Source organism: Triticum aestivum, chromosome 2A (assembly GCF_018294505.1).
Source record: "Triticum aestivum cultivar Chinese Spring chromosome 2A, IWGSC CS RefSeq v2.1, whole genome shotgun sequence".
Taxonomy (NCBI): Eukaryota; Viridiplantae; Streptophyta; class Magnoliopsida; order Poales; family Poaceae; genus Triticum; species Triticum aestivum.
This window is the reverse complement of record NC_057797.1, coordinates 716,965,248-716,989,510: the sequence shown is the minus strand read 5'-3', so window position 1 is coordinate 716,989,510 and position 24,263 is coordinate 716,965,248. Positions and strand designations below refer to the sequence as shown.

General features: G+C 50.9%; 2 protein-coding genes and 1 pseudogene across 2 annotated transcripts; all 3 read right to left on the bottom strand.

Annotated features, from left to right (window-relative positions):
• Positions 1 to 479: 479 nt before the first annotated feature.
• On the bottom strand, positions 480 to 2,569 carry LOC123191906 (BTB/POZ and MATH domain-containing protein 1-like). The gene is made up of 3 exons (XM_044604456.1): positions 2,070 to 2,569; positions 1,141 to 1,436; positions 480 to 906 (listed from the first exon to the last, which is right to left on the bottom strand). The coding sequence occupies exons 1-3, from the start codon at positions 2,445 to 2,447 to the stop codon at positions 480 to 482; spliced, it is 1,101 nt and encodes a 366-aa protein (XP_044460391.1). The 5' UTR covers positions 2,448 to 2,569.
• A 958-nt stretch (positions 2,570 to 3,527) lies between these two features.
• On the bottom strand, positions 3,528 to 4,928 carry LOC123186147 (BTB/POZ and MATH domain-containing protein 1). Its single transcript, XM_044597935.1, has one exon. The coding sequence runs from the start codon at positions 4,836 to 4,838 to the stop codon at positions 3,756 to 3,758; it is 1,083 nt and encodes a 360-aa protein (XP_044453870.1). The 5' UTR covers positions 4,839 to 4,928; the 3' UTR covers positions 3,528 to 3,755.
• Positions 4,929 to 5,448: 520 nt separating this feature from the next.
• On the bottom strand, positions 5,449 to 22,885 carry LOC123186146 (BTB/POZ and MATH domain-containing protein 2-like; annotated as a pseudogene).
• Between the last annotated feature and the right edge of the window lie 1,378 nt (positions 22,886 to 24,263).

The window sequence follows — 24,263 nt, the reverse complement described above, 5'->3', positions numbered from 1 at the left end:
GTAAAAAAAATGTGAACATTCACCATACCAAAGCAGTGTCATTAGATCCAGTGTAAAAAGCACTAACATATTTTATAATAGATTTGACAAGTTGCTTAGTTTACAAGTTTGATTTAAGACGAAACTAACATTAGAAGTAAATAAATGAAGGGAGTATAAAACACACATGAGACCGAAAGGAACATTTCGGTTCAGCGGCCAAAGACCTCGAACCATGTATAAACAGACAGACGAACTCTTTAGACACGTTTTCATCGTACATCCAACGTATGTCCTTCTCGTGACTCCTCTCAACGCTCGAGTGACACCTTCTCTAGGATGCCAGTGAGATTTGCCAAGGTGATGCTGGCCGTGAGATGTCTGAACCCGTCGGTTTTCAGGACGTCTGCCAGCACATTCGGGGACGACGACATAAATTTCAAGCACGAGCTTCAGCTTGTCCACCCCGTACCGATCCGCGGCAACCAGCAGGTGCTGCGTCATCGCGACGCCGCAGTCCTCGCCGTCGCCCGGCAGCGAGTCCGTGTAGATGAAGCGCAGGAGCATCTCGAGTCCGTGTCCCTCAGCAGCGGGCACTGGTGCTGCTCCGCCAGCACCAACGTGGTCGCCACGGTCCGCACGTCCAAGCTTCTGCGCAGCTTCACGTCGCACGCCTGCTTCAGCTTGTCCACCCCGTACCGATCCGCGGCAACCAGCAGGTGCTGCGTCATCGCGACGCCGCAGTCCTCGCCGTCGCCCGGCAGCGAGTCCGTGTAGATGAAGCGCAGGAGCATCTCGAAGACCGCCGGCTCCATGTCGGGTACCTCAATGTGCTCCGTGCCCTTGCCCTTCATCGGGCCAAAGAGCTCGGCGTCGAAAACCGGCGAGCGCGCGGCGAGCATGCACCGGTGCATAGAAGAAGGAGACCTACAGGAAATAGATAAGCGCTTAGCTGGGCCCGATCCACCGTTTTCATGTTGCTGGAGTTTAGCGGCACTTCTGCAAATCGCCGAAAAGCTTTCGAGGCACTTTTCAAAAACGCCGTCGAATTAAGTCTTCCGAGGCATTATTGTTTAACGCCTTGATTAACATTCCCCTTCACGACCATTTCTAGCAATTTTCAAAGACGCCCCAGAACATATTTGAAGGCATTTTAGAGACTTTGGGAGGCATTTTAAAACGCCTTCTAATGTGACTCGTGTTGTAGTGGCGTCCCTCAGCAGCGGGCACTGGTGCTGCTCCGCCAGCGCCAACGTGGTCGCCACGGTCCGCACGTCCAAGCTTCTGCGCAGCTTCACGTCGCACGCCTGCTTCAGCTTGTCCACCCCGTACCGATCCGCGGCAACCAGCAGGTGCTGCGTCATCGCGACGCCGCAGTCCTCGCCGTCGCCCGGCAGCGAGTCCGTGTAGATGAAGTGCAGGAGCATCTCGAAGACCGCCGGCTCCATGTCGGGTACCTCAATGGGCTCCGTGCCCTTGCCCTTCATCGGGCCAAAGAGCTCGGCGTCGAAAACCGGCGAGCGCGCGGTGAGCATGCACCGGTGCATAGAAGAAGGAGACCTACAGGAAATAGATAAGCGCTTAGCTGGGCCCGATCCACCGTTTTCCTGTTGCTGGAGTTTAGCGGCACTTCTGCAAATCGCCGAAAAGCTTTCGAGGCACTTTTCAAAAACGCCGTCGACTTAAGTCTTCCGAAGCATTATTGTTTAACGCCTTGATTAACATTCCCCTTCACAACCATTTCTAGCAATTTTCAAAGACGCCCCAGAACATATTTGAAGGCATTTTAGAGACTTTGGGAGGCATTTTAAAACGCCTTCTAATGTGAGTCGTGTTGTAGTGGCGTCCCTCAGCAGCGGGCACTGGTGCTGCTCCGCCAGCGCCAACGTGGTCGCCACGGTCCGCACGTCCAAGCTTCTGCGCAGCTTCACGTCGCACGCCTGCTTCAGCTTGTCCACCCCGTACCGATCCGCGGCAACCAGCAGGTGCTGCGTCATCGCGACGCCGCAGTCCTCGCCGTCGCCCAGCAGCGAGTCCGTGTAGATGAAGCGCAGGAGCATCTCGAAGACCGCCGGCTCCATGTCGGGTACCTCAATGTGCTCCGTGCCCTTGCCCTTCATCGGGCCAAAGAGCTCGGCGTCGAAAACCGGCGAGCGCGCGGCGAGCATGCACCGGTGCACGCGGAACGCTCGGCCGGCGACGTCGATTGTCACGTCTGCGCCCTTGCCGTCTCTGAGCATGCGCTCGAGGTGGCCGAGCATCTCCGGCAGCGGAGCGGCGGCTGCCGGGCCGGCCGTCGTGCGCTCCGTGCGAGGATTGACGAGGGTGACGACGCACCTGATTGTGAGGCAGTCGTCGACGAGGTACCGCCGTGATGTAAGCTTGGATCTGCGCACAAATCCTGGAAACGTCGGGCTAATGTCCGCAGCGCAGAAGTGGTCTGTGTCCCACGTCCTCCTGTTTGCCATCGTCCCGTGGCGGTCCACGAGTCCTATGGTGATCCTTGCCTTCACAATCACGACTGTGGTTGCTTGACGACGGAGACATACAGACGCCGCTGCGTAGCCCGGGCACCCCTTTTCACGTTGACTATACCTCGAGGTCGAGGTCGACCACCCACCAGGTTAGAAGCTGATAAACCAATCGTGGCCGCCGACGGTGAAGTGACCGGAGGTCATGGCCTCGTTCACGGGAAGGTCCCTAATCTGCGAGTAGTTTACCAGCACGAAGTCGTGCGACACGGACACGCTCTCTGTGACGCATCTCGACGACGTGTCCGCTTGTCTGGGAGCTTCCCTGTTGGTGAGACGACGCCACACATCCATCTTGCCGGCCGGCGTCTCACCTGACCAACGATTTTGATGTTTAATTTTGGGCAAAAACTATCCTTCTTTGAGACAGCAGACAGAGGGCAGGCCGGCCAGAGAATCATGTGATGTGATGATATTATATATACATAGATGCATACGTACACACCAGGAGCCCGAGGGAAACGCATACGAACCTGCTCTTCCACTATCCGGAGCCTTTGAACAATCTTCCTCGGAACAGACGAACTACTCCCAGAGAGAGTCATTACAAATCCTACTCTTTTTCAGAAACTCCACATACCACTCCTAGCCACTAGACCACTTGCTCTGTCTTCTTGTACTGCCCGAATATTCCAAACGATTTTTGGTTGAAGTTTTTGAACGACTTCCGGAAGTGTGCGCAGGTGTGTCCTTGGTTGGTCCGTCAGAGCCTCCTAACAATATTTAGTCAGGCCCTTCGAGCTTTTCGAAAGTTGCCACCTTGAGTTTTGTTCAGCGATTCCGAGCTGATCATTCAGAGCCTCTGAGTTGTGCGAGAAAGTGTGCCACGGTGAGATTTTTATCTAGTTTATATATACACCCCTGCATATCCCACCAGATTACTCGAAGAAACTCCATTAAAATCCTACTTTCAAGAGCGAAGTAGATTATCTCTTTAATCACAAGAGCGGAGAATTTGTTAAGAACCAAAAATCAAGTTTGGGATTTTCGCTCTGTTTTTCTTTTGAACGATAGAAATAAATGACCTACATTGAATTGATAAATGGTAAAGAGACTTTATGGTAAAAGGACTCAAAAAATAAGCAGCACAAATACGAGTACTAGGTGAAATTTAAGTAAATCAAAGAATCTTCTACCTATACAATTTTTCTATATAGTCTATGGCGTACACTAATTCATGAAATATCCCTAGCATTTTCTTACACAAAATTGACTTCATATAGACTCATGATCATCTTATCAACTTCACATGGGAGGCATCCTTGCGAATAAAATCTCCTGCATGAGATGAGGACAGCTTGCCTCGAGATGTTTGAATACATCTGAATCTGTTTTCTTCACAGCTTCAAGTGTCTTCCCTGATGCTAGAAACTCAATACATGCTTTTTTGAGAACCCCGCAGTTATGTTGCTCCGCTAAAGTTAGCGTTGTCGCGACTGTTTTCAAGTCGATGCTATCACATAATTTACCTTCACACATAACCCTCAACCTCTCCACTCCATATAGATCCGCCGCAACTAGTAGGTGTTGTAGATTTTCAGTTTTTCCTTCTTCATAACCATCCATCATGCAATCTGTGTATATAAAGTGAAGAAGGGCCTCAAAGACTTGTGGCTCAATGTCATCAATCTCGATGCACCGAGTTGAGTTTTCTTTCATCGGACCGAAGAGTTCTGCCTTGAAAACCGGGGACCGTGCAGCCAACAAACATCTGTGGGCATTGAACAATTGGCCACGAACACTGAATGTCACATCTGCACCATCTCCATCCACATGCATGTGCCGGAGATGCTCTTGCAGATTCGACGGTGGAGCCACGGCAAGGTTCGTCTTAAGCTCCGTGTGAGATTCTTTTATGATGGTGAGTACGCACCTTATGGTCAATGAGCCATAGTAGAGGTCTGGCATTGATTTCAGCTTTGAATTGTCGAAGAATCTGGTGTAGCCGAAACCGTCACTAGTATGAGCTCGAGGAAAGATGTGGTCGACTAGAGCCCTGGTTACTTGGCCGTGTTTCTCCAGAACGCTTAATGTGAACTTTGTCCTCACACCCTTTGAATCCGGTGAGCAGAGATGGTGCAAAAACACTGACCCTTTGCCAGCGTGGTCTTTCGTGACTCCGTCCGGATAGAGCCTGATATTCCAGTTGTAGCCACCGACGCAGAATGTGCTCGAGCTTACGAACTTGCCGACGCCCATGCCAACGAGCAGCGAGTAGTTGATAATCTCAAAATCGTGGGTCCCCGTGAAGCTCTCCGTGAGGCATCTCGACGCCGTCTCGGACGGAGACTGGCCAGGCTTAGCTGAGGAAGACGATCTGTTGCCCATGGAGACGGTAGAAGCTAGACTAGAGAGAGAGAGAGAGAGAGAGAGAGAGAGAGAGAGAGAGAGAGAGATCACCACCGATGATGTATTGGTCTTGTGTATATATAATAAGGAATCTAGCTTTATGTTACAGGTATAACCGTGTTACATATATGTGCACACAGGAAGGTGCTATTGTACTCGGATTGAGAACTCCTAATGTGTTTGTGTGTAGATAAGAAATACAATGAGGACGCCCAGACCTACCAGGATACAAAATCGGAATTGTATTGTGATTGCTCAATTTTTTTTTAATAAAATTGCTGAATATGTTTCTGTCAAAAAGCCCCAAAGAAAATACTCCAATATTGGACACATGACACGTGAGTCATTGCCAGGAGTGTAGGCACGATAAACGCAGACACATGAGGCTCCAATATTGAAGTGATTATAAATATACCAAGAATCAAGGGAGAACAATAACATGACTATACCAATGTAAATATATATTCTGAAGTTGAAATGTAGATGCCCCAATACAATGACTGAAATCTCAAATTTGGTATAATCAACGCTACACAGACTAAGTACTAAATACTGGTCACATGATCATTTAATTTCTAGACAAACGAGACTAGCCACTCAAGACACAGGACACCTTATGTAAAATATCCTTCATGAGCAAAGGGCAGCTTGCCATCAGATGCTTAAATCCATCCGTTGCCATGATATCTCCTAGCCTGTTTTGTGAGGTCATGAACCCAATGCATGCTTCTTTGAGATCTCTACAGTGGTGCTGCTCTGCCAGAACCAACGTGGTTGCCACCGTTTCCAGGTCGATGCTGTCACGCAGCCTTCCTTCGCAGATAACTCTTAGCCTCTCCAACCCGTATCGATCTGCCGCAACCAACAAGTGCTGCATGTTTGTAGTTTTACCTTCTTTGCTGTCCCAATCATCTAGTATAGAATCCGTGTATATAAAGTGAAGAAGCGCCTCGAAGATTGGTGGCGTCAATTGTGATGCTTTCTGTTGCCTTCTCAATCATTGGACCAAAGAGCTCCGCCTTGAAGACCGGAGATCGTGCAGCTAAGAGCATCTTCAGCCGCGCCCCCAAAAAAGCCCCTCAGGTGTTTTTTCATTCACCGGCGTTAAAAAATTGGCCCAGTCGCGTCCCCAAGAGCTCAGTTTTCGTCGGCTCGGGTCGAAATTGGCGTCGGCGGACCCAACCCGAACCCGGCGCGCTGGGGTCGCTCGGGGGCGCCGGGCGAATCGTTTTTGGTGCGAAGAGCCGCGGGCCCGCCGCGTCAGCGACTCTACTCTCTTCTCGCCCCTTCGTCGTCCTCATCACCTCGTTTCCCGCGGCGAATCAATGCCAAAGCTGCCGCGCCGGTCAGCCTCCATTGATGCCTCACGGGCGGCGCAGTGAAGGCTGGGCGACGCGTCCCTCGGCCGCCACGCAATCACGCCACGCGTAACGCGCCGGCCAAGCCTACCACGCGGCGTCTCCGCCTATAAAAGCCGACTGCAAGCGCGCCGGAGAGACTCACCCCGATCATCCACCGACGACGCGCTCATTTCTCCCCCTTTCCTCCTCTCACCGTCACCAGTTGAGAAAGCATGGTCGAGCGTTTCCCAGGCGATGGAGCGGCGGCGAACGGAATCGGGCGCCGTCATCTGCACGAGGACAAGGCTCGCCTCCTTTTCGAGGCCGAGTACCCGGTCTCGCCGGATATGTGGGTGCCCGGGGCGTGGACACTACTAGGAAAATGGCTATAGATGGGATTGACACTAATGGCGCACCAGAAAGATGGTGCGCCATTAGTATATACTAATGGCGCACCACAATCAGATGCGCCATTAGAGTTTAAACAACTAATGGCGCACCATGCTACGGGTGCGCCATTAGTATCAAATTTTTTTTTAACTAGTGCGCCTGTCCAAACATACTAATGGCGCATCCCGGCAAAGTGCGCCATTAGTAGTTGTAACTACTAATGGCGCACTAGGCAGCAGGTGCGCCATTAGTATAGAAACTTTTTTTTTGAACTAGTGCGCCTATCCAAACATACTAATGGCGCATCCTGCCGAAGTGCGCCATTAGTAGTTGTAACTACTAATGGCGCACCTTGCAGTGGGTGCGCCATTAGTATAGTTTTTTTTTGAACTAGTGCGCCTATCCAAACATACTAATGGCGTATCCTGCCCAAGTGCGCCATTAGTAGTTGTAAGTACTAATGGCGCACCATGCAAGAGGTGCGCCATTAGTAAGTGGGCAGCAACAAGATATTTGGGACAGCCTCTCCTACCCACACACTCACTTTCTCCCCACTTCATTCTCTCCACCTCCTCCTTGTCACGGGTGCCTCCTCTTTTTCACCTCATTTCCACCATAGATTCATTCAAATTAAGTGGTTAAATTACCTTGTTTTAATAGGTAAGTAAGGGGGGAAGCTATATTTAGGTTGTTCTCCTTACAACAATGTGCACATGCACTTTTTACGGCCTAGCTAGATCTATGTATGTTCGTGGTGTTGCATATGTTTGTGGTGTTGCATATGTGTTTGTGTTTGGAGGTGTACCGGTATTTGATATGCGATAGTTGCCAATATTTTGCCGGAATGTTGATTCATTTCCATTTCGGCGAGAATTTTGGCATTAAGCATTCTTTTTGGTCATATTTTTAGGGAAGGTCATGCCAAATTTTTGTTTGATTCTAAAATATCGTTTTGCTCTACCCCGCAGGCGACCATGGTCCGCACGATGACCGAAGGCATCGTGAATAGGTTTTTGAGGTCCGCGAAGGCCGAGATGCTTCAAAAGAACGAGACGGAGATAAGATGCCCGTGTCGAAGATGCAAGCTGAAGAGCCTTATTGCGGACCCGGATTCCGGGCAGGTGCGGGACCACCTGCTGTTGCGTGGTTTCATGGATGGCTATCGGTGGCAAGGTGATGAAGATGACTACGAAGTCGTCCATGCGGGCCGGGCAAGAAATGAGGAAGGGCAGCAAGACAACCACCGCGGCTCGGGCGGGCGAGAAGACGAAGAATCCCCAGGAGATGATCACGACTGTGATGCTGTACACAGTCATCATGTAGAAGATGCAGGACATGATGATGAGGAAGATGCCGGAGCAGGCGACGGGCATGATCATGAAGATGATGATGCCGGCGGAGCAGACGACGATGGACCATCGATGGGCTGGGTGCAGGACCCTCATATTCAAGAGCTGCTTCTCAAGCAGACGGATAACACAAGAGCTGCCGCCCGAGAGAAAGCCAAGATGGATCAACTTGAGTTAGACGCGGTTACTCCATTGTATGAAGGATGCAGGCCCGAGGATACCCGCCTGAAAGTAACGCTCATGGCCCTGGAGATGAAGGTAAAACACAAAATGACCGACGCATGCTTCGACGAGAACATGTCATTCTGGCACGAACGTCTTCCCAAGGGGAACAAGTGCCCGACCAGTTTGGAGGAGGCGAAGAAAATCGTGTGTCCTCTGGATTTACCGCACGTGAAATACCATGTGTGCATGAACAATTGCATCATTTATCGGGACGAGCACGCGGAGTCTACAATATGTCCGGTGTGCGGTGTCACTCGATACAAGAAGAGGAAGAAAGCTCCTCGAAAAGTGGTGTGGTACTTTCCGATCACTCCTCGTCTGCAGCGGTATTTCGCGGATCCTAAGGTAGCAAAGCTCCTACGTTGGCACGTGGATAGGGAGGAGAAGAAGCGAGAAGATGACGCAAATGATCCGGAGATAGATAAAAAAGACAAGATGCTGAGTCACCCTAAGGATGCGAGCCAGTGGCAAGCATTGAACTTCGAATACCCAGAATTTGGGAACGATCCAAGGAACATCGTGCTGGGCGCGAGCACCGATGGAGTCAATCCGTTTGGCAGCCAGAGAAGCACACATAGCACCTGGCCTGTGTTTGTGTGGATGTACAACCTTCCCCCCTGGTTGTGCATGAAGAGGAAGTACATTCACATGAGTATGCTAATTGAAGGGCCGAAACAACCAGGGAACGACATCAATCTGTATCTGGGGCTGCTGAAAGAGGAGCTTGACACGCTGTGGAAAACGCCAGCCAATACGTGGGACGCCGCAGAGAAAGAGTATTTCCCTATGAGAGCCGCACTGCTCACGACGGTGCACGACTATCTCGGTTACGGATATCTTGCGGGGCAGGTAGTCCACGGATTTTCTGGATGCGTAAGGTGCATGGATGACACAACGTATCGCCAGCTAGATAGAGATCCCGGGTCTTCGAAAACCGTGTTCATGGGACATCGAAGGTGGCTTCGCGACGATGACCCGTGGAGGAAACGCAAGGATCTGTTCGATGGTGAAACAGAACCCCGAAAACGCCCGTGTACGAGGAGCGGCGAGGAAATAGACAAGTTGTTGAAAAATTGGAAAGACTGCCCACTGCCAGGAAAGAAGCAAAAGGCGCCAGAGCCGGGAAAGAAGCGAAAGGCGCCAGAGCCGCTGCTGAAGGTATGGAAAACGAGGTCTGTTTTCTGGGACTTGCCGTACTGGAAGATCCACCGTGTGCCTCACAGCCTTGATGTCATGCATATCACGAAGAACGTGTGCGAGAGTCTGCTTGGTACCCTGCTCAACATGCCAGAGAGGACCAAAGATGGGCCGAAAGCAAGGGCAGACTTGAAATCAATGGGCATCAGGCAGGAGCTTCACGCTATATATGATGATGATGATGATGATGATGATGATGAGGCGAAGCAGGACACAGAAAGTCGTCGCAAAGGCAAAAAGGCCAAGAAGACCGGAAATGACTACCCTCCCGCGTGCTTCACTCTAAGTCAGGAGGAGATCGAGCAGTTTTTCACCTGCCTCCTAGGAGTAAAACTTCCTTACGGTTACGCGGGGAAGATAAGCAGATACCTAGACCCAGCGAAGCAGAAGTTCAGCGGGATGAAGTCTCACGACTGTCACGTGCTGATGACGCAGATACTTCCAGTTGCAATCCGTGGGATCATGGACGCGCACGTCCGTGAAACGCTATTTGGCCTATGCAACTTCTTCGACGTCATCTCTCGGAAGTCGATTGGCGTGAGGCAACTCAGAAGGCTACAGGAAGAGATCGTGGTGATACTATGCGAGCTTGAGATGTACTTCCCGCCCGCATTCTTCGACATTATGGTGCATCTGCTGGTCCATATAGTGGAGGATATCATCCAACTCGGGCCGACGTTCCTGCACAGCATGATGCCGTTCGAAAGGATGAATGGTGTCATCAAAGGATACGTTCGCAACATGTCACGTCCAGAAGGAAGCATAGTCAGGGGCTTTCTGACCGAAGAGTGCATCTCCTACTGCACGAATTATCTAGGCATCGAGAACCCCGTTGGTCTGCCCATCAACAGGCACCTCGGCAGGCTCGCTGGATGGGGTCACCGTGAGGGTCGCCGCGAAATGCATGTCGACTTCGAGGGTCGACTCGCCGACTTTGAAAGAGCAAACCTAGTCGCGCTACAACACATAGACGTGGTCGATCCTTGGTTGGTAGAGCACAAAACCTTTATTAAAAAGACGTACAATGACCGAGGCCAACAGAGGACGGACGGAGATATACTCAAAGAGCACAACTCATGTTTCACGCGTTGGTTCAAGCATAAGCTTCTGTCGTACCCTTTACATGAGGATTCTTCCGCGGAAGAACAACTCATATTCGCCTTGTCACAGGGCGCCGAGCACAACCTGATGACCTATGAGGCGTACGGTATCAACGGCTACACATTCTACACCAAGGCCAAGGACATGAAGAGCGATGGTTATCAGAACTCCGGGGTAACGATGGAATCCTACACCGGTAACGACAAGGACAGATACTACGGAAGGATCGAGGAGATCTGGGAGCTGAGCTACGCTGGAGAGAAGGTCCCGATGTTCCGTGTCAGATGGGCCAAGAACGTCATAAAAGAAGACCGGTATTTCACCACCATGGTTATACCCGAAGCCAAATCCAAGACCGCGGGCGCAAACGTCACCGCGAAAAATGAGCCATGGGTACTGGCTTCCCAAGTGGACCAATGCTTCTTCATTACCGACCCGCCAAAGCCCAGTCGTGTTGTCGTGAGGAGAGGCAAAAGGAAGATCATCGGAATGGATGGAGTAGCCAATGAGCAAGACTTCGACAAGTACGGCGACCCGAGGATCGAACATGACGACGATGATGAAGTAGCAGCATACACCACAAGAAGAAGCAGGACCACCCTACCTAAAGGACGTCCGTTCCACAGAAGAACTCCATTTGCGAAAAAGAAGGGCAAGAAGATTGTGAACAGATAGCTAGCTAAGATCGATTGTATTTAAATCGTAGCCTTCATTTCTCGATTGTATTTCATGGGTACTTTTTGAACTATCATGAATATTTTTAAATTTCATGGACACTCGATCTCGATCCCCCTCCATCTCGATCGCTATCCCACCTTGCCAGATCCGGCCCCCCTCGCCGCCGAGCACCCCCCAGTCCACCGGCCGCCGCCGCCGACCCCCCGCACCCTCGATTCCCCTACCCAACCGCCGCCGCCGACCCCCCGCACCCCGCGCACCGTCTTATAAAAAAAATTAGTATCAAACAGCTTTTTAAATGCTACTGTCTTATAAAAAAATATTACTGTTATTATTTAAACAAGTTTGAACATATTTAAACACAAATAAGTATCAAACAGCTTTTTAAATGCTAAAAAAAAATTTGTGGAGCCCACCTCGATCCCCCTCCATCTCGACCGCTATCCCACCTCGCCAGATCCGGTCCCCCTCGGCGCCGAGCACCCCCCAAGTCCACCGGCCGCCGCCGCCGACCCACCGCACCCTCGATTCCCCTACCCAACCGCCGCCGCCGACCCCCGCACCCCGCGCACCGTCTTATAAAAAAAATAGTATCAAACAGCTTTTTAAATGCTACTGTCTTATAAAAAAATATTACTTTATTATTTAAACAAGTTTGAACATATTTAAACATAAATAAGTATCAAACAGCTTTTTAAATGATAAAAAAAATTTATGGAGCCTAGTATTCGAACCCAGGACCTCCTGGTGTGAGAACTGGCTACTGACCAGTCGAGCTAGTAGAGGGGACTTGGTGTGGATCAGGTCAGGTGGGAGATAACCTGTTGGCTCGAGCAGAAATAAAAAAAAAGTACTAATGGCGCACCAGGGTGAGGTGCGCCATTAGTGTGGATATACTTATGGCGCACCGGGGGGTGGTGCGCCATTAGTATTGTGCCCCCATCCATATTTTTCCTCCCCGGCCCTCGATCCCCTTCTCGCCCTCGCCCTCGATCCCCTTCCCCTCCCCTCTCCTCTCCTCTCCCGACGCCGCTGCCCCGCCGCCCCGACGCCGCGACGCCGCCCCGACGCCGTGAGACGCCGCGACGCCGCCCTCTCCTCTCCCGACGCCGCCGCCCCGCCGCTTTCCCCACGGAGAAGGAGGAGGAAGAGGGGGCGCTCGCCGTTGACCTCGCCCGGCCGACTCCGGTGGCCAGGCCGACTCGCCATCGCCCCGCCGCCCTCGTCGCCGGTGGCCCGGACGCCGCCCCGTCCACACCACCGTCGCCGGAGCACCCACACCACCACCCGGACCTCGTCGCCCCCGTGAGCTCCCCCTCCTCCTCTCCCCCTATCCCCCTCGCATCCCCCGTGAGCCCCCATCTCTATTTCTTCTTGTCACCAGCACCACCACCACCAGTTGCCATTTTGCCCCACCTCGGATCTATGTTGTTGGTTTTTCATGTTTGTTGGCAGTCAGACAATTGGTCAAATATAGCAACCTAGTTGAAATTCCCAAACCATCTCTATAGACAGCTGAAATTATCATGAACATATATTGCTCTGAACCTTGGCTTGTCACCACAGGTTGGTGCATTTTGTGTTGTTCTATTTCCGATCTCCTTAGGGCGATTCTATGACTTGCTTGTGGTGTTTGGTAATTTAGTTGTTGTGATCTGCAGACTGCAGGCATCATTCTGGAGTTTAATGGAGTGCAGGGCAAGTTTTACCTGTATCCGAATTGTTTGTTTGTTACACCATCGAATTGTTCGCTTGTTTCATGTCATGGAAGAAACCGGTCTGCTGCTTGATAACTTTATATTAGTTTCACAATGCACCATGTGTAATATTTTGGTTTATCATGAGATTTTGCAGTAATCAATTGTCACATACCTTTTTTCCTTTTTGCGGGGGCTTTTCACATTTGTTATGTCTCATCAGTCATCTTGAGAATGATATTTGCAAGTGACTAAGTCGACTACCTTGCATCAAGATATACCTACAGCTGCACAAAATGTTATGTGTAGTTTAGTTTCTGGAGTAGGTTTCAACTCCATTCAAACATTCAGAAGCACCTAAAAGAACCCCACACCATGGAAACTCACAATTAGTAGCGTCGATGTTATCTGCTAGTTTTCAAATAATTAGAATTTCTTATTGCAAGATGCCCACCGCTAGAGAACAACCATTGATGTTATCACCTACTGTTTCGTTTATTCTTAAGAGGTTTGGTTATATAACTCAGCGGCATTTTAATTCCCGATAATTGGGTTTACACTGGAGTATTTTATTTCTGTGGGGAGAGGGAGAGAAGCCAGTGCAGGGTGTGGGAAGCACCTCTTCATGTGATTTTTTTTGCTTTATTGTGTAATTTTTTTTCTTGAGGCCCTGACCGTAGAACAACCGTTCTATGGTATTTTTTTCAATTATGTACAAACAGTTACAAGGTTGGAAAAGGAAAAGGTCTATAAAACTTCAGTTTTTGCTAACATTAGGAGATTAAAGGTCCCTTGTGATGTATTTATGTAAATTGTGTTAAAGGGGGACTAAAATGCAAAGCTTCTGACTTGAAGATCCAACTATTCTGGCTATGAACAAGAATAAATTTTAGAGAGATTCCATGAAAGGATTATAAGTTGTTGTTGATCCAAGTGTTGAAGGGATCTACTTTCCTTTGCTTTGATATGTATGCCGGACAGCCTCTTTACAGGTAGAGATACCCTGTTCAAGGACAGGGGGGCGGGGGTGTGAACTTTGTGAAATCCTGTCCTATTGATGACTTTGCAAACTTAAGTAAGGGTGGTTGTCCATGGTACTGAGCGCTGCTGTTTCTATGCCAAGTCTTAAATATTTCCATTGTTTATTGTTAAAAAGCTTTCCTCATTTTGGTGACTTTACAGAATAAGTAAATCTTAACTAGCAGTGGTTAATAATTAAGTCTTCTTCTTTTTCCTTTGCAGCTCACATCCCACTGTACCTGTACCCGTTCCTGAATACTACCAGCAAGACAAGACCTTTTGAGTACTTGAGGCTTACCAGCTTGGGTGTTATTGGTGCTCTTGTGAAGGTAAATTAAAACTAGATACTTATGCAAACTAGGAATGGATGGTCCATATAGATTTTTGCTTTAAATGGTGAGAGGGTTGTTGAACCAGAGGGGAAAACAGTGATGGGGATTGGCTGTATTCTTTTTTTTTGTAGACTATATCTTGTTCTTTTGGTATTCTCATTCCAGTAATCCAGTCATTTTAATCAAATGGACTGGTTGGGATTGGATCCCAGGAATCTCAACAGGAACTGTTATTTTTGAAGCAAACAGGCTAATGATTTGTTAGAAATTATATTGTTTCTTCTTTTGGATATCCGATTCTGATATGTCAGAAACACAACATATCAAAAGTTAGCAATGACCAAACTGGCATGTAACAGAGACACTATAAAAGATAGCCAACATCCAGTTAGGCCAACATAACAGTGAACAAAACTACTGTCAATCAGCTCAGTTCTAGTGCTGTTGGATTTTTCTCGATTGTATTCTTGCAGTTTTGAAAATTCAGTTCATTCGGTTACTGAAAATTCAGTTAATTCAGTTAGGCACACAAATTTCAGAACTTTTGTGTGCCCTAGTACTTGGTGTTTGTAGAAAACCAGGAGTGTCAATGGGACTAGAATTCACTTGTTCTTATCTGGGTTTGTAAAACTTGTTCATGTACTGAACTACTAATGCCTTGTGATGCTCTGAATTACTTGTGATGCCTCTGAATTACTTGTGATCACATTGAGAAAGACTTGTAAAGATGATGATCATCTTTAACAGAAAACAATTTGTGATGATTTTGCTAGTTTGCTGGGTTTTGTCTCCGACCATCGTGTCGTGATGATTTTGCAGGTACCCCGAGAGGCCCTTGAGTTTGCCGGAATGTCGATTAACTTCCGTTCCGGCAAATTCGGGTACTCCATATGTCCTATTTTCAGCAAAGGTCATGCTGAAATTTTCCGTGAATTTTAGCATGACTTTGCTAAAAATAGGACATATGGGGTACTTGTGACTAATGCATGGGCCGGGGTATCTTAGTAGTTAATTAAGTAGGATCAAGTGCCCCGGCGTACTTGTGACTAATGCATGGCTTTTAGGGTGCCTCGGTGTCGATAAAAACCGAAATGATGAAAAGTTAGGCTTTTAGGGTGCCTTGGCGTCGAAAAACCCTCAATGATAAAAGCTTAGATTTTAGGATGCCTCGGTGTCGACAAACCCTAAATGATGAGACCATGATCTTGTTCCTTGACAATAACCAACTTTTTGACCAAACTTTGTTTCTATTTAGAGAGAAACATGGCCCACAACGATGAGGCCGGGGGTTCGGGCGGCAAGGCATTCTGGGAGCTGTCCCAGGAGATGGAGGAACAACCTCACTTGTATGAGGCCGCCGCCTTCCCCACCGATCCTGAGACCACGGATGGTGCCGCCGAGGATGACCACACTGATGCCACCACTGATGGTGCCGCCGAGGATGCCACCACTGATGATGGCGGCGCACGCACAGATAGCAGCCAGCCGAAGAGGCAACGGAAGGACCGGCGCCCGATCGTGCTCCGCACCCTCAAGGAGGAAGTTACTGAAGTGGACTCCAACGGGAATCCAACGGCGCCCGAACGAATAGTCAAGGGGTACTCGCTTCAGCTCGGGTGCATTGTCCGGAGCACCGTCTCGATCAACACCGAGAACCTGAGGCATCCTGACCGGGGGAATTTGCGCCACCTCCTCTTCACGAAGCTGCACGAACGATACAAGTTCCCCGCTGAATTCGAAAACACAAGCCTCAAAGGGAATAAAGTGAACAATGCTGCCCTCACGAAGATGAGCAAGGCCCTGTCTACTTGGAAAAGCAATGTGAAGAGAATGATCGAGAAAGGTGAGAGTTATGAGAAGATCAAGGAGAAAAATCCTTCGATCACCGAAGATGACTACAACGACTTCAAGATCAATTGCTCGAGCACCGCAAGCTCCCAATCAAGTGAGTGGGGGAAACAAATGCGGGAGCTGAACATAGGGGAACACACACTCGGTCCCGGCGGTTACAGAGTGGCGGAGCCTATATGGGACAAGGAGGAGGCGGACCGTGCCGAGCAAGGCCTACCGCCCCTCTTCGATAAATACGGTGACAAGCAGACCAGGAACTTTGTCAGGGCCCGGTACAAGAAGGACCCGAAAACAAAGGAGCTTACCACGGATCCGAAGACCAGGCAGCTTGAGCTTGTTCTGGTAAGGAATACACCCCCGCGTAATTAGCTCCATATGGTTGCATTCTAATTAATGAAGCCGAATTTCTAAATGGTTCACATTCCTTCCGCAGGCGACTGAAAGCAGTAGCGCGGGGTCGACTCAGAGCAACCCTTGGGACACCACTCTAAATAGGGGGTTGAATATAATGAAGAACAAGGATAAGCTCAGTAAGCCGACGTCAGCTGGTCGTGTGGCCGGCAAAGGCTTGTCGACAAAATGGGGGTCATACTATACCGCTGGTGTGCGGAAGGAGAAAAAGACCAGCTCGGAAAGCCAGGCGCGAGAGGTTCAAGAACTCAAGGCACAGGTGGCGCGGATTCCGGAGATTGTCCAAGAGCAAGTGGAACAACGACTCGGAGCGACGATCACCGCCCTTGTGCCTACCTTGATCTCGGGGTTGAGTGCGTGGATTGCGGGCGGCCAACAGGGGCCGCCCCCGATTCCTAGCTTCACGGCCAGCAACTCGCATAATGCGATGGCGGGGCCATTGGTGCCTCCGGCGGAGGCGGCATTGGTGTCTCCGACGCCGGCACGGGAGCTTAATGCACCCGGGTGTACGCCGGCCGGCACCTCTTCAGCAAGCGGCCGCTCCGTCAACTGCACGCCCGCCGTTGGCGGTGCCTCGACATTAGCCGAGCTCGACGCCATCATCACGGTAACTAATTAAGCCTCTCTCGGCCGAGGACTTCATCTCCTTGCCTTTGACTGGGCATCCCTGACGCCCTACATGTTTTCGCAGGGCGCCGCCGACGTTCCGTGCACTCTCCTCCACTTCGTGAACAACGAGTTGGTCGATGTCGCCAAGGGCAAAATCGTTCAACCGGGCAACCCCTTGTTCCATGGTACCCAGATGCCACCCAACTTGTTTAGGGTTCAACTGGTTCGGGTGCTGCCAGGCTGCGACGACTTGTTACCTCCGATTCGACCCGTCGGGGCCGACGATGATGACGTGATGACCCTCAGCGCCTGCCTGAGCTGGCCCCTGCTTTGGCCGAAGAGCCAGATTCGTTTGGGGGCGGGGGACACCACCCCAAAGACAACACCGCCAGTCGTGCCGGCGCCAAGTCGGCCCCATGGCAAGACCGCCGTAACGGTGCCGGACATCCCTATGCCACTGGATCCAAACATGCATATGGCACAGGATCAGAACGACGACGACGACGACGATGATACATTTGGCAACGTCGATCAGTACTTTGCCGAGCATGGGTACGATGGCGACTTCATGGGGCCTCCTTCTCAAGAACCAAACCCAACAAAAGACGTGTGCGATCTAGCTCGTACCGCGGAGAAGCCAAGTTGCAACAGGCGCCGTCTGGCGTTCAGCTCTCAGGAGACGCCTCCAGCTGCCGACTTCACCGAGCCTCAGATAGGCGAGGTGCGAAATATTATCAGCCCCAACACACTCAAGAAGGCGGTCTGTGAGCAGAACTCGGTCCCATTACAGGAGAAGAAGAAGGCACGCAAAAGAAAGACTAAGAAGGGTGCGAGCCAGCCGGCACCGAGTACGATCCGTGCTCAGGACGGGCCACCTTCACCGCAGGATATCTCGAGGAGGGTGCATGTGGCGGGTAGGGCGATGCTACCACCAAATATGCTCAATGCTGCAACCGGTGCTATGCGGAGTCTGCACGACAGTGTTCTTTCTTTGGAGAAGCGGCGTCTCAGAGAGAAGGATGTGGCATACCCGGTTTTCGTGGCCAAGGTGCCAGAGGGCAAGGGCTTTGTGGATGGCGACATCGGGGGTACGATCGTCCTGCGGTTTGATGACATCTTTGCTATGTTTAACCTTCATCCGCTGCACTACACCTTCGTTCGGCTATTTTCGCTGAGTATGGAGATGCGGATCATTCGCGACAAGACCCCGGACATCGTGATAGTCGACCCCTTCTACATGCGTGCCAAGATCTTGGGCAGCGCTGGGGACCGGCAAGTCGCGAGTTCTTACCTCGAAGGCGTCATTCTGGCAAACCAAGATAAGGATAACTTCCTCGTGCCTTACTTTCCCGAGTAAGTCCTCCCCTCAACCGGCCCGTAACATATGAATTCTTACTTTTCGATCGTTTTTCTTTTAACATTCCGTGTTTTCTGCAGTGACACACGTTGCACGCTCATCCTCCTAAGCCCCAAATATTCCATGGCCACGTATTTCGACCCGGACCGTCAGTCGAACGTAGACTACACAAATGTCAAGAAGGTTCTTGATGATGTTCTCCCCGGCTACGCCCAATCTGGAGGCACCTTCACCAGGCCTATTCGTAAGTACGGCAAGCACGTGTTCTCCCACAATACGACGTTCTGCTGCGTCAAGCAGCCGCCTGGCGGTCAGAAGGGTGCCTACTACGCCATCCATCACATGCGGGCGATCGTACGGGACCATCATCAACTTCTGCTACCGAGTAAACTCCAAGATTGGGCCGCGAGCGTGTCGGCAATCCAGGACGCGGACCTCCGACAAGAATTCTTTCGCATCCAGTCGGAGTTTGCGGAAATCATCCATCAAGATGTCCTTCGTACCTCGGGGCAGTTCTACCTCAGAAATCAACCGTCCAACAGTGACATCGACACAATGCTACAAATGCAGGATGACAACGCCCGTTCTTTCATGACTCCCACGATAGACGGCGGCTTCATCCACGCTCCGGTCCCTTGAGTCGAGTTGTCTAGTTCTGAAACATCGATTGGCTCATGTTGTAATTAAACTTTAATGAACTTGTAGTATGTCTCTTTGGTTTTGAGAGTCGTTCAACTTAGATGTAATCGATGCTATTAATGTCTTGCTTTTCTCTTCCGATCGTTCTGTTGCATAATTATATATTGCTTATGTATTGTCTGTGAATTGGTACTAACGTTTCGTTTGGCTAGTGCATAGTGATGCCGACGTATGTCGTGTACAAGGGTAAGGTTCCCGGAGTCTACGATGACTGGGAGGAGTGTCGGAGACAGGTTCACCGATTCAGCGGTAACAGTTACAAAGGGTACACCACTAGGGTCGAGGCCGAATCTAGATACGCCCGCTATCTAGCGGGAGAGGGGAGGGAGCGTTGGAGGAACCGGATGAAGACGAGTTTCATCGTGATGATGCTCATCGTGATGACCGCAGCTCTCTTCTATGTGATGGTAGTTTAGATGATCGATATCGACTTGTAATGCGAAGACAAACTCGCTACTCGCGGTCTCGAGACTTGTAATATAATGTTCTATCTTTGTTCGGTCTTTTTAATTCGGAGACTAATATGATGAATTGTATTCGGAGACTAATATGATGAATTGTATTCAAAGACTAATCTTCTATTGTATTTGATGAATCTATTGTTGATGTGTGTTGTCTATATTTTGTCAAATTATACATTTTGTAACCTGTGCAAAAAACAGAAAATAAAAAAATAAAAAAAAACCTAATATTAGTACTAATGGCGCATCACATGACAGTGCGTCATTAGTATGACAGTGCATACTAATGGCGCATCACCGGGTAGTGCGCCATTAGTATGCTGCGGTTACTAATGGCGCATCCAGAGGTGGTGCGCCATTAGTATGCCAAAGCACCTGGGTGTACATGCCAACTGGGAGGCATACTAATGGCGCACCCTCGCATATACTAATGGCGCACCAGGTGGTGCGCCATTAGTATACCAGATAGTGCGCCATTAGTAAAAATTACTAATGGCGTGCTGTCAGTGGCGCACCAGTGATGCGCCATTAATGGCTATATTAGGTGCGCCATTAGTAGTGGTATTTCTAGTAGTGGGAGGATCAGCGCCGGCGGCGTGCCGGTGCCCCTGGTACCCACCGGCGCGGCGTGCGGAGATCGCACGCATCCGCTCGTCCCCGCCGCGTGCGGCGAAGGAGGGGCCCCGGTACGTCCCCGACAGCCCAATCTGGGAGCCGTACTTCCGCCGCCGGCACGATGAGCAGCTCGAGGCCACCAACGGCGTTGTGTCCTCCGGCAGGTTCAACGCCGCCGGCCGGCGTCGGTGATGGGGCGTGCCCGGGCGCACGTTGGAGTCCATCCTCGAGTACATCAAGGGCGGCAACACGCCGCGCCTCGAGTACCCCGCTCCCCCGTCCTTCTCACGCCGCCGGGGAAGCTCCTGGACGCCGAGGCGCATGGAGACCGGGGTGTCCTCCTCCTCGTCCGGCGGCTCTCCCTGCCTCCACCTCCGCCCCGTCAAGACGGAGCCCCAGGACACGCCTGTCAGCGCGCGTACCCGCAGCTCCGGCGCCCTCGTCGAGCCCAAGGTGGAGTCCAGCCTCCCCCCCCCCCCCCCCCCCCGAGTACGAGGAGATAGCCCGGCGCGGCTTCTCCGACGAGGACGCCATGTGGTGGTCGCGCGACGACTACCTGCGCGAGGAGATGATCCGGCAGCGCCGGGCCCTGGAGGAGATCGCCGCCCGCAAACGTGGGCGCGAGGACGAGGACGGTGTCGTCGTCCTCGATAGCGACGACGACAACGCCCCCGAACCGTCCAACCCGTCGCGCCAACCGGGGGAGGGATGCAGCAGGGACGGCGGAGGCGTAGGCGGGGGCGACGACGACGACGATGGCGGCGGCGGCGGTGACTACACGCGGTTCTACAGCCTCCTCGGCATGTAGAACCACGTGGGCGGGCGGCGAGGCGGGCGGCGAGGGAGACGGCGGGGATAGCCCGCGGTAGTTTTTTTCTTTTTAAAAAAAATATGTTTAAATTTGAACGAACTCGCCCGTGTTTGCGTTGTGTTTGCGCCGAATTTGAACATTTTAAAAACCCGTAGGGGGCCGCGACTGGGGGGCATCACGCCCCCAATGCGCGGTTTAGCGACGGTGCATCTCCGGGGGCGATTTTTTGTCTCTCCTGAGGGACCAACGGCTAGAGATGCCCTAACAAGTATCTGTGGGCGCTGAACAACTGCCCAGATACACTGAATTTCACATTTGCTCCTTGCCCATCCTTCCACATCTGCTGGAGATGGTCTTGCAGATTTGGCCGCGGAACCACGAAAAGGTTCCTCTTGAGTTCCGTCCGCGATTCTTTTATCACGGTAAGAACACACCGTATAGTGAAGTAACCACCTGTGGCATCCGAGGATGATTTCAGCAGCCTCGATTTCTCGACGAATTTAGAAAAGCCAAAATCATCAATTGGCAAAGAGAAGGTGTGCTCCAAAGAGCCGAAGCTTGTTACTAGGACTTTGCCCTCCTTTTCCAACATGTTCAAGGTGAACTTGGTCCTGACTAGAGCTGGACACGAGCTGAGCCGAGCCGAGTTTGATCCGAGCTAGGCTTTGGCTCGCCCATGAGCGAGCTGGCTCGGTTGGTGAACGAGCCTACTTTTAGTGGCTCGGCTCGTCTTGCCTCCTGCTCGGTCCAGCCCGAGCGGCTCGTGTGAGTGAGTGCCGATGTGTATGTTCAGTCTTCAGTATGCATGGGAGCGGCCGGTGTGTGCGTACGCGCCGCCGGGCGACGCCGGTGAAGTGTGGGCGCGTGTGTGTGCTCGCAAAGTCTCCTCCGCGTAGCCGGCTGCTGGGGTCATCGTCGGGAGAGGAGGGCATGGATTGGAGGCCATACCTGCTTTTGCCGGCGAGGAATCACGACAACGACGAACGGCGGCGTCCGGCGCAGCGGCGAACAGGCACGTACGCCGTCGGTGTCGACGGCGAGTCATACAGCTTCATGCACGGCGAGGAGCACGGCGTAGGGTGGTGGCCACTGGCTGGACGGCGGCGGGGCGGCAAGGCGCAAACCCTAAGCAGCGGCGGCTGCATTCGCTAGCTGGGGGACGCACATGTGAGTCGGGGTGCTTTTAATGGGCTTGGGCTGCTCCTGTAGGCTGCTATGTCTAGGAAATGGGCTGAGAATTATCTAAAAAAATTAATTGGACTGCAAAACGAGCCACCGAGTTGGACCGAGCGGAAACCGGCTTGGCTCGGTCGTCGAACGGGTCTAAATTTGCTAGCTCGGCTCGGCCTATTTTCTTGTCGGGCCGAGCTGAGTTGGGCTGAGCTGGAGCGAGTTTCGGTGCGAGCCGAAAAGCTCGCTCGAGCGTCCAGTCCTAGTCCTGACACCTTTCGGTTGGCTGGAACAATACAAAAAGGCTGAAGCATTACCGGCACACTCGGCATTATTGCCATCTGGGTAGAACCTGATAGTCCAATCGTGGCCACCAACGCTGAAGATGCATGAGCTGATGTATTTGCCAACGCCCATGCCGGCGAGCAGCGGGTAACAGGCTACCTCGAAATTGTGGGTGGCGGTTAAGCTCCCCATGAAGCATCTGGACGAGGTCTCCGATAGGCTCCTGTGATCATGGTTAACGACAGCGGTGGAGTTTTTTGCCATGGCCCCAAAGAGATAGAGAAACGATGAGAGGACGATGGGTGCTTGATCTTGATACGGTCGTGTGCACGTCTCTTTCTCGAGAATCACGGGATATTACTTTTCTCTTTCTTTCCTTAATGACTTCTATCCATCCCTCTGATTACAGTGGCGAAGCTGATCAGAGAAAACTGGGCCAGCCAGACTAAGGAAGAGGACAACTTTTTTGAAATTCTGAATGTGAAACCTATGCTGCAATCTGTAAAATGTAAAGAACAATTAAGCAGTCAATTGAGGCGAACAATTAGGCTATCTACAATTGTAATCAAATCAATTCTTCACTGAGTGTAAGTGGCCTTGCCCGTGGCTACCAACATTGCAATTTGTATAAGATGTAAGGAACAATCGAGTGCTATAAATTATCAAATGGCTAACTAGGAATTTGGGGAATACCTGCGTGTTCCCAATCTGATGCCTTGCACAGGGGCAGCTTCGTTGTGGAGAGGAGAGAAGTCGTACGAGAAGGAGGGCAAAGGGCAGCGAGCCGGCACGGGGGCACGACGGCCCAACGGCGCGGCCGCGAGGATGTCGTCGCCGATTGCTCGCTGCCAAGGCGACGCTACATCCTGGAGGATCCGCTGCTACACAGATAATTGGATCAATCGTGCCCTGGTTGGTTAGTGGGCCTCAAGTAGGCTGGGCTCATAGGTAAAAAAAGACCATGAAATTCCTGGGCGGGCCGCAGCCCAGTTTGGCCCCAACAAAGAGCCCCCCTCTGCCTCATTAATGATTACTAGCACAAATGCCCGTGCGTTGCAATGGAAGAAAACATTGATCATGAGAAACTGTGTCGTGGGACAATGGACGCTCATGAGAAAAAAGATGGATCATTTGAGAATTGCGCATGAGCTCATGACATGGGGCCGGTATTACTCCGAGTAAATTTATGTTTCTGAACCAGAAAAATTAGCAATATCAATAATCTTAAGTAATAGTAGCAGCAAACAAACCAATCTAGAATAACAATTGCAGCAGCAAGCAATTCCAAACATCATTTTGGTCCATTTAGCAGACGATGAGAGCGTTGTGGGTGGAGAGGGATGAATGTCCTGAGGAATTCGATCGGTGCCTTCCACTTTGCAGCATATTCTTTGAGAGTTTAATAACTGCTACTTCTAAATGGTGCATCATTGTAACCTTTACAAAATTATTACATGTCACTAAGGTGATGGACGAAAGGTTTATACATGTGCACTTTGTGAACCTCCACTCATTTAATCAGATTGATAAATTCACGTGTAGTCGATGTGCAGAGTTTATTCCAATCACTACAAATAACCACCATCCGTCCCAAAGCAGAGGAATATTCTAAATCTGAAGGTACCGGTAGTTAAGTTCTATTTTTTGGTAGAAAGCTAAAACTCAAATTGTTGACCGTACTGGTTTACAGCCAACGAAACCTCAGATACATGTCTAAAGTTCATTAGGGCTGCCAGCCAACACACGAAAGCTCCTTTTTCTGAACATCGCACATGTCATGTTCACTTGTTTAGAGGAAATGTAAGT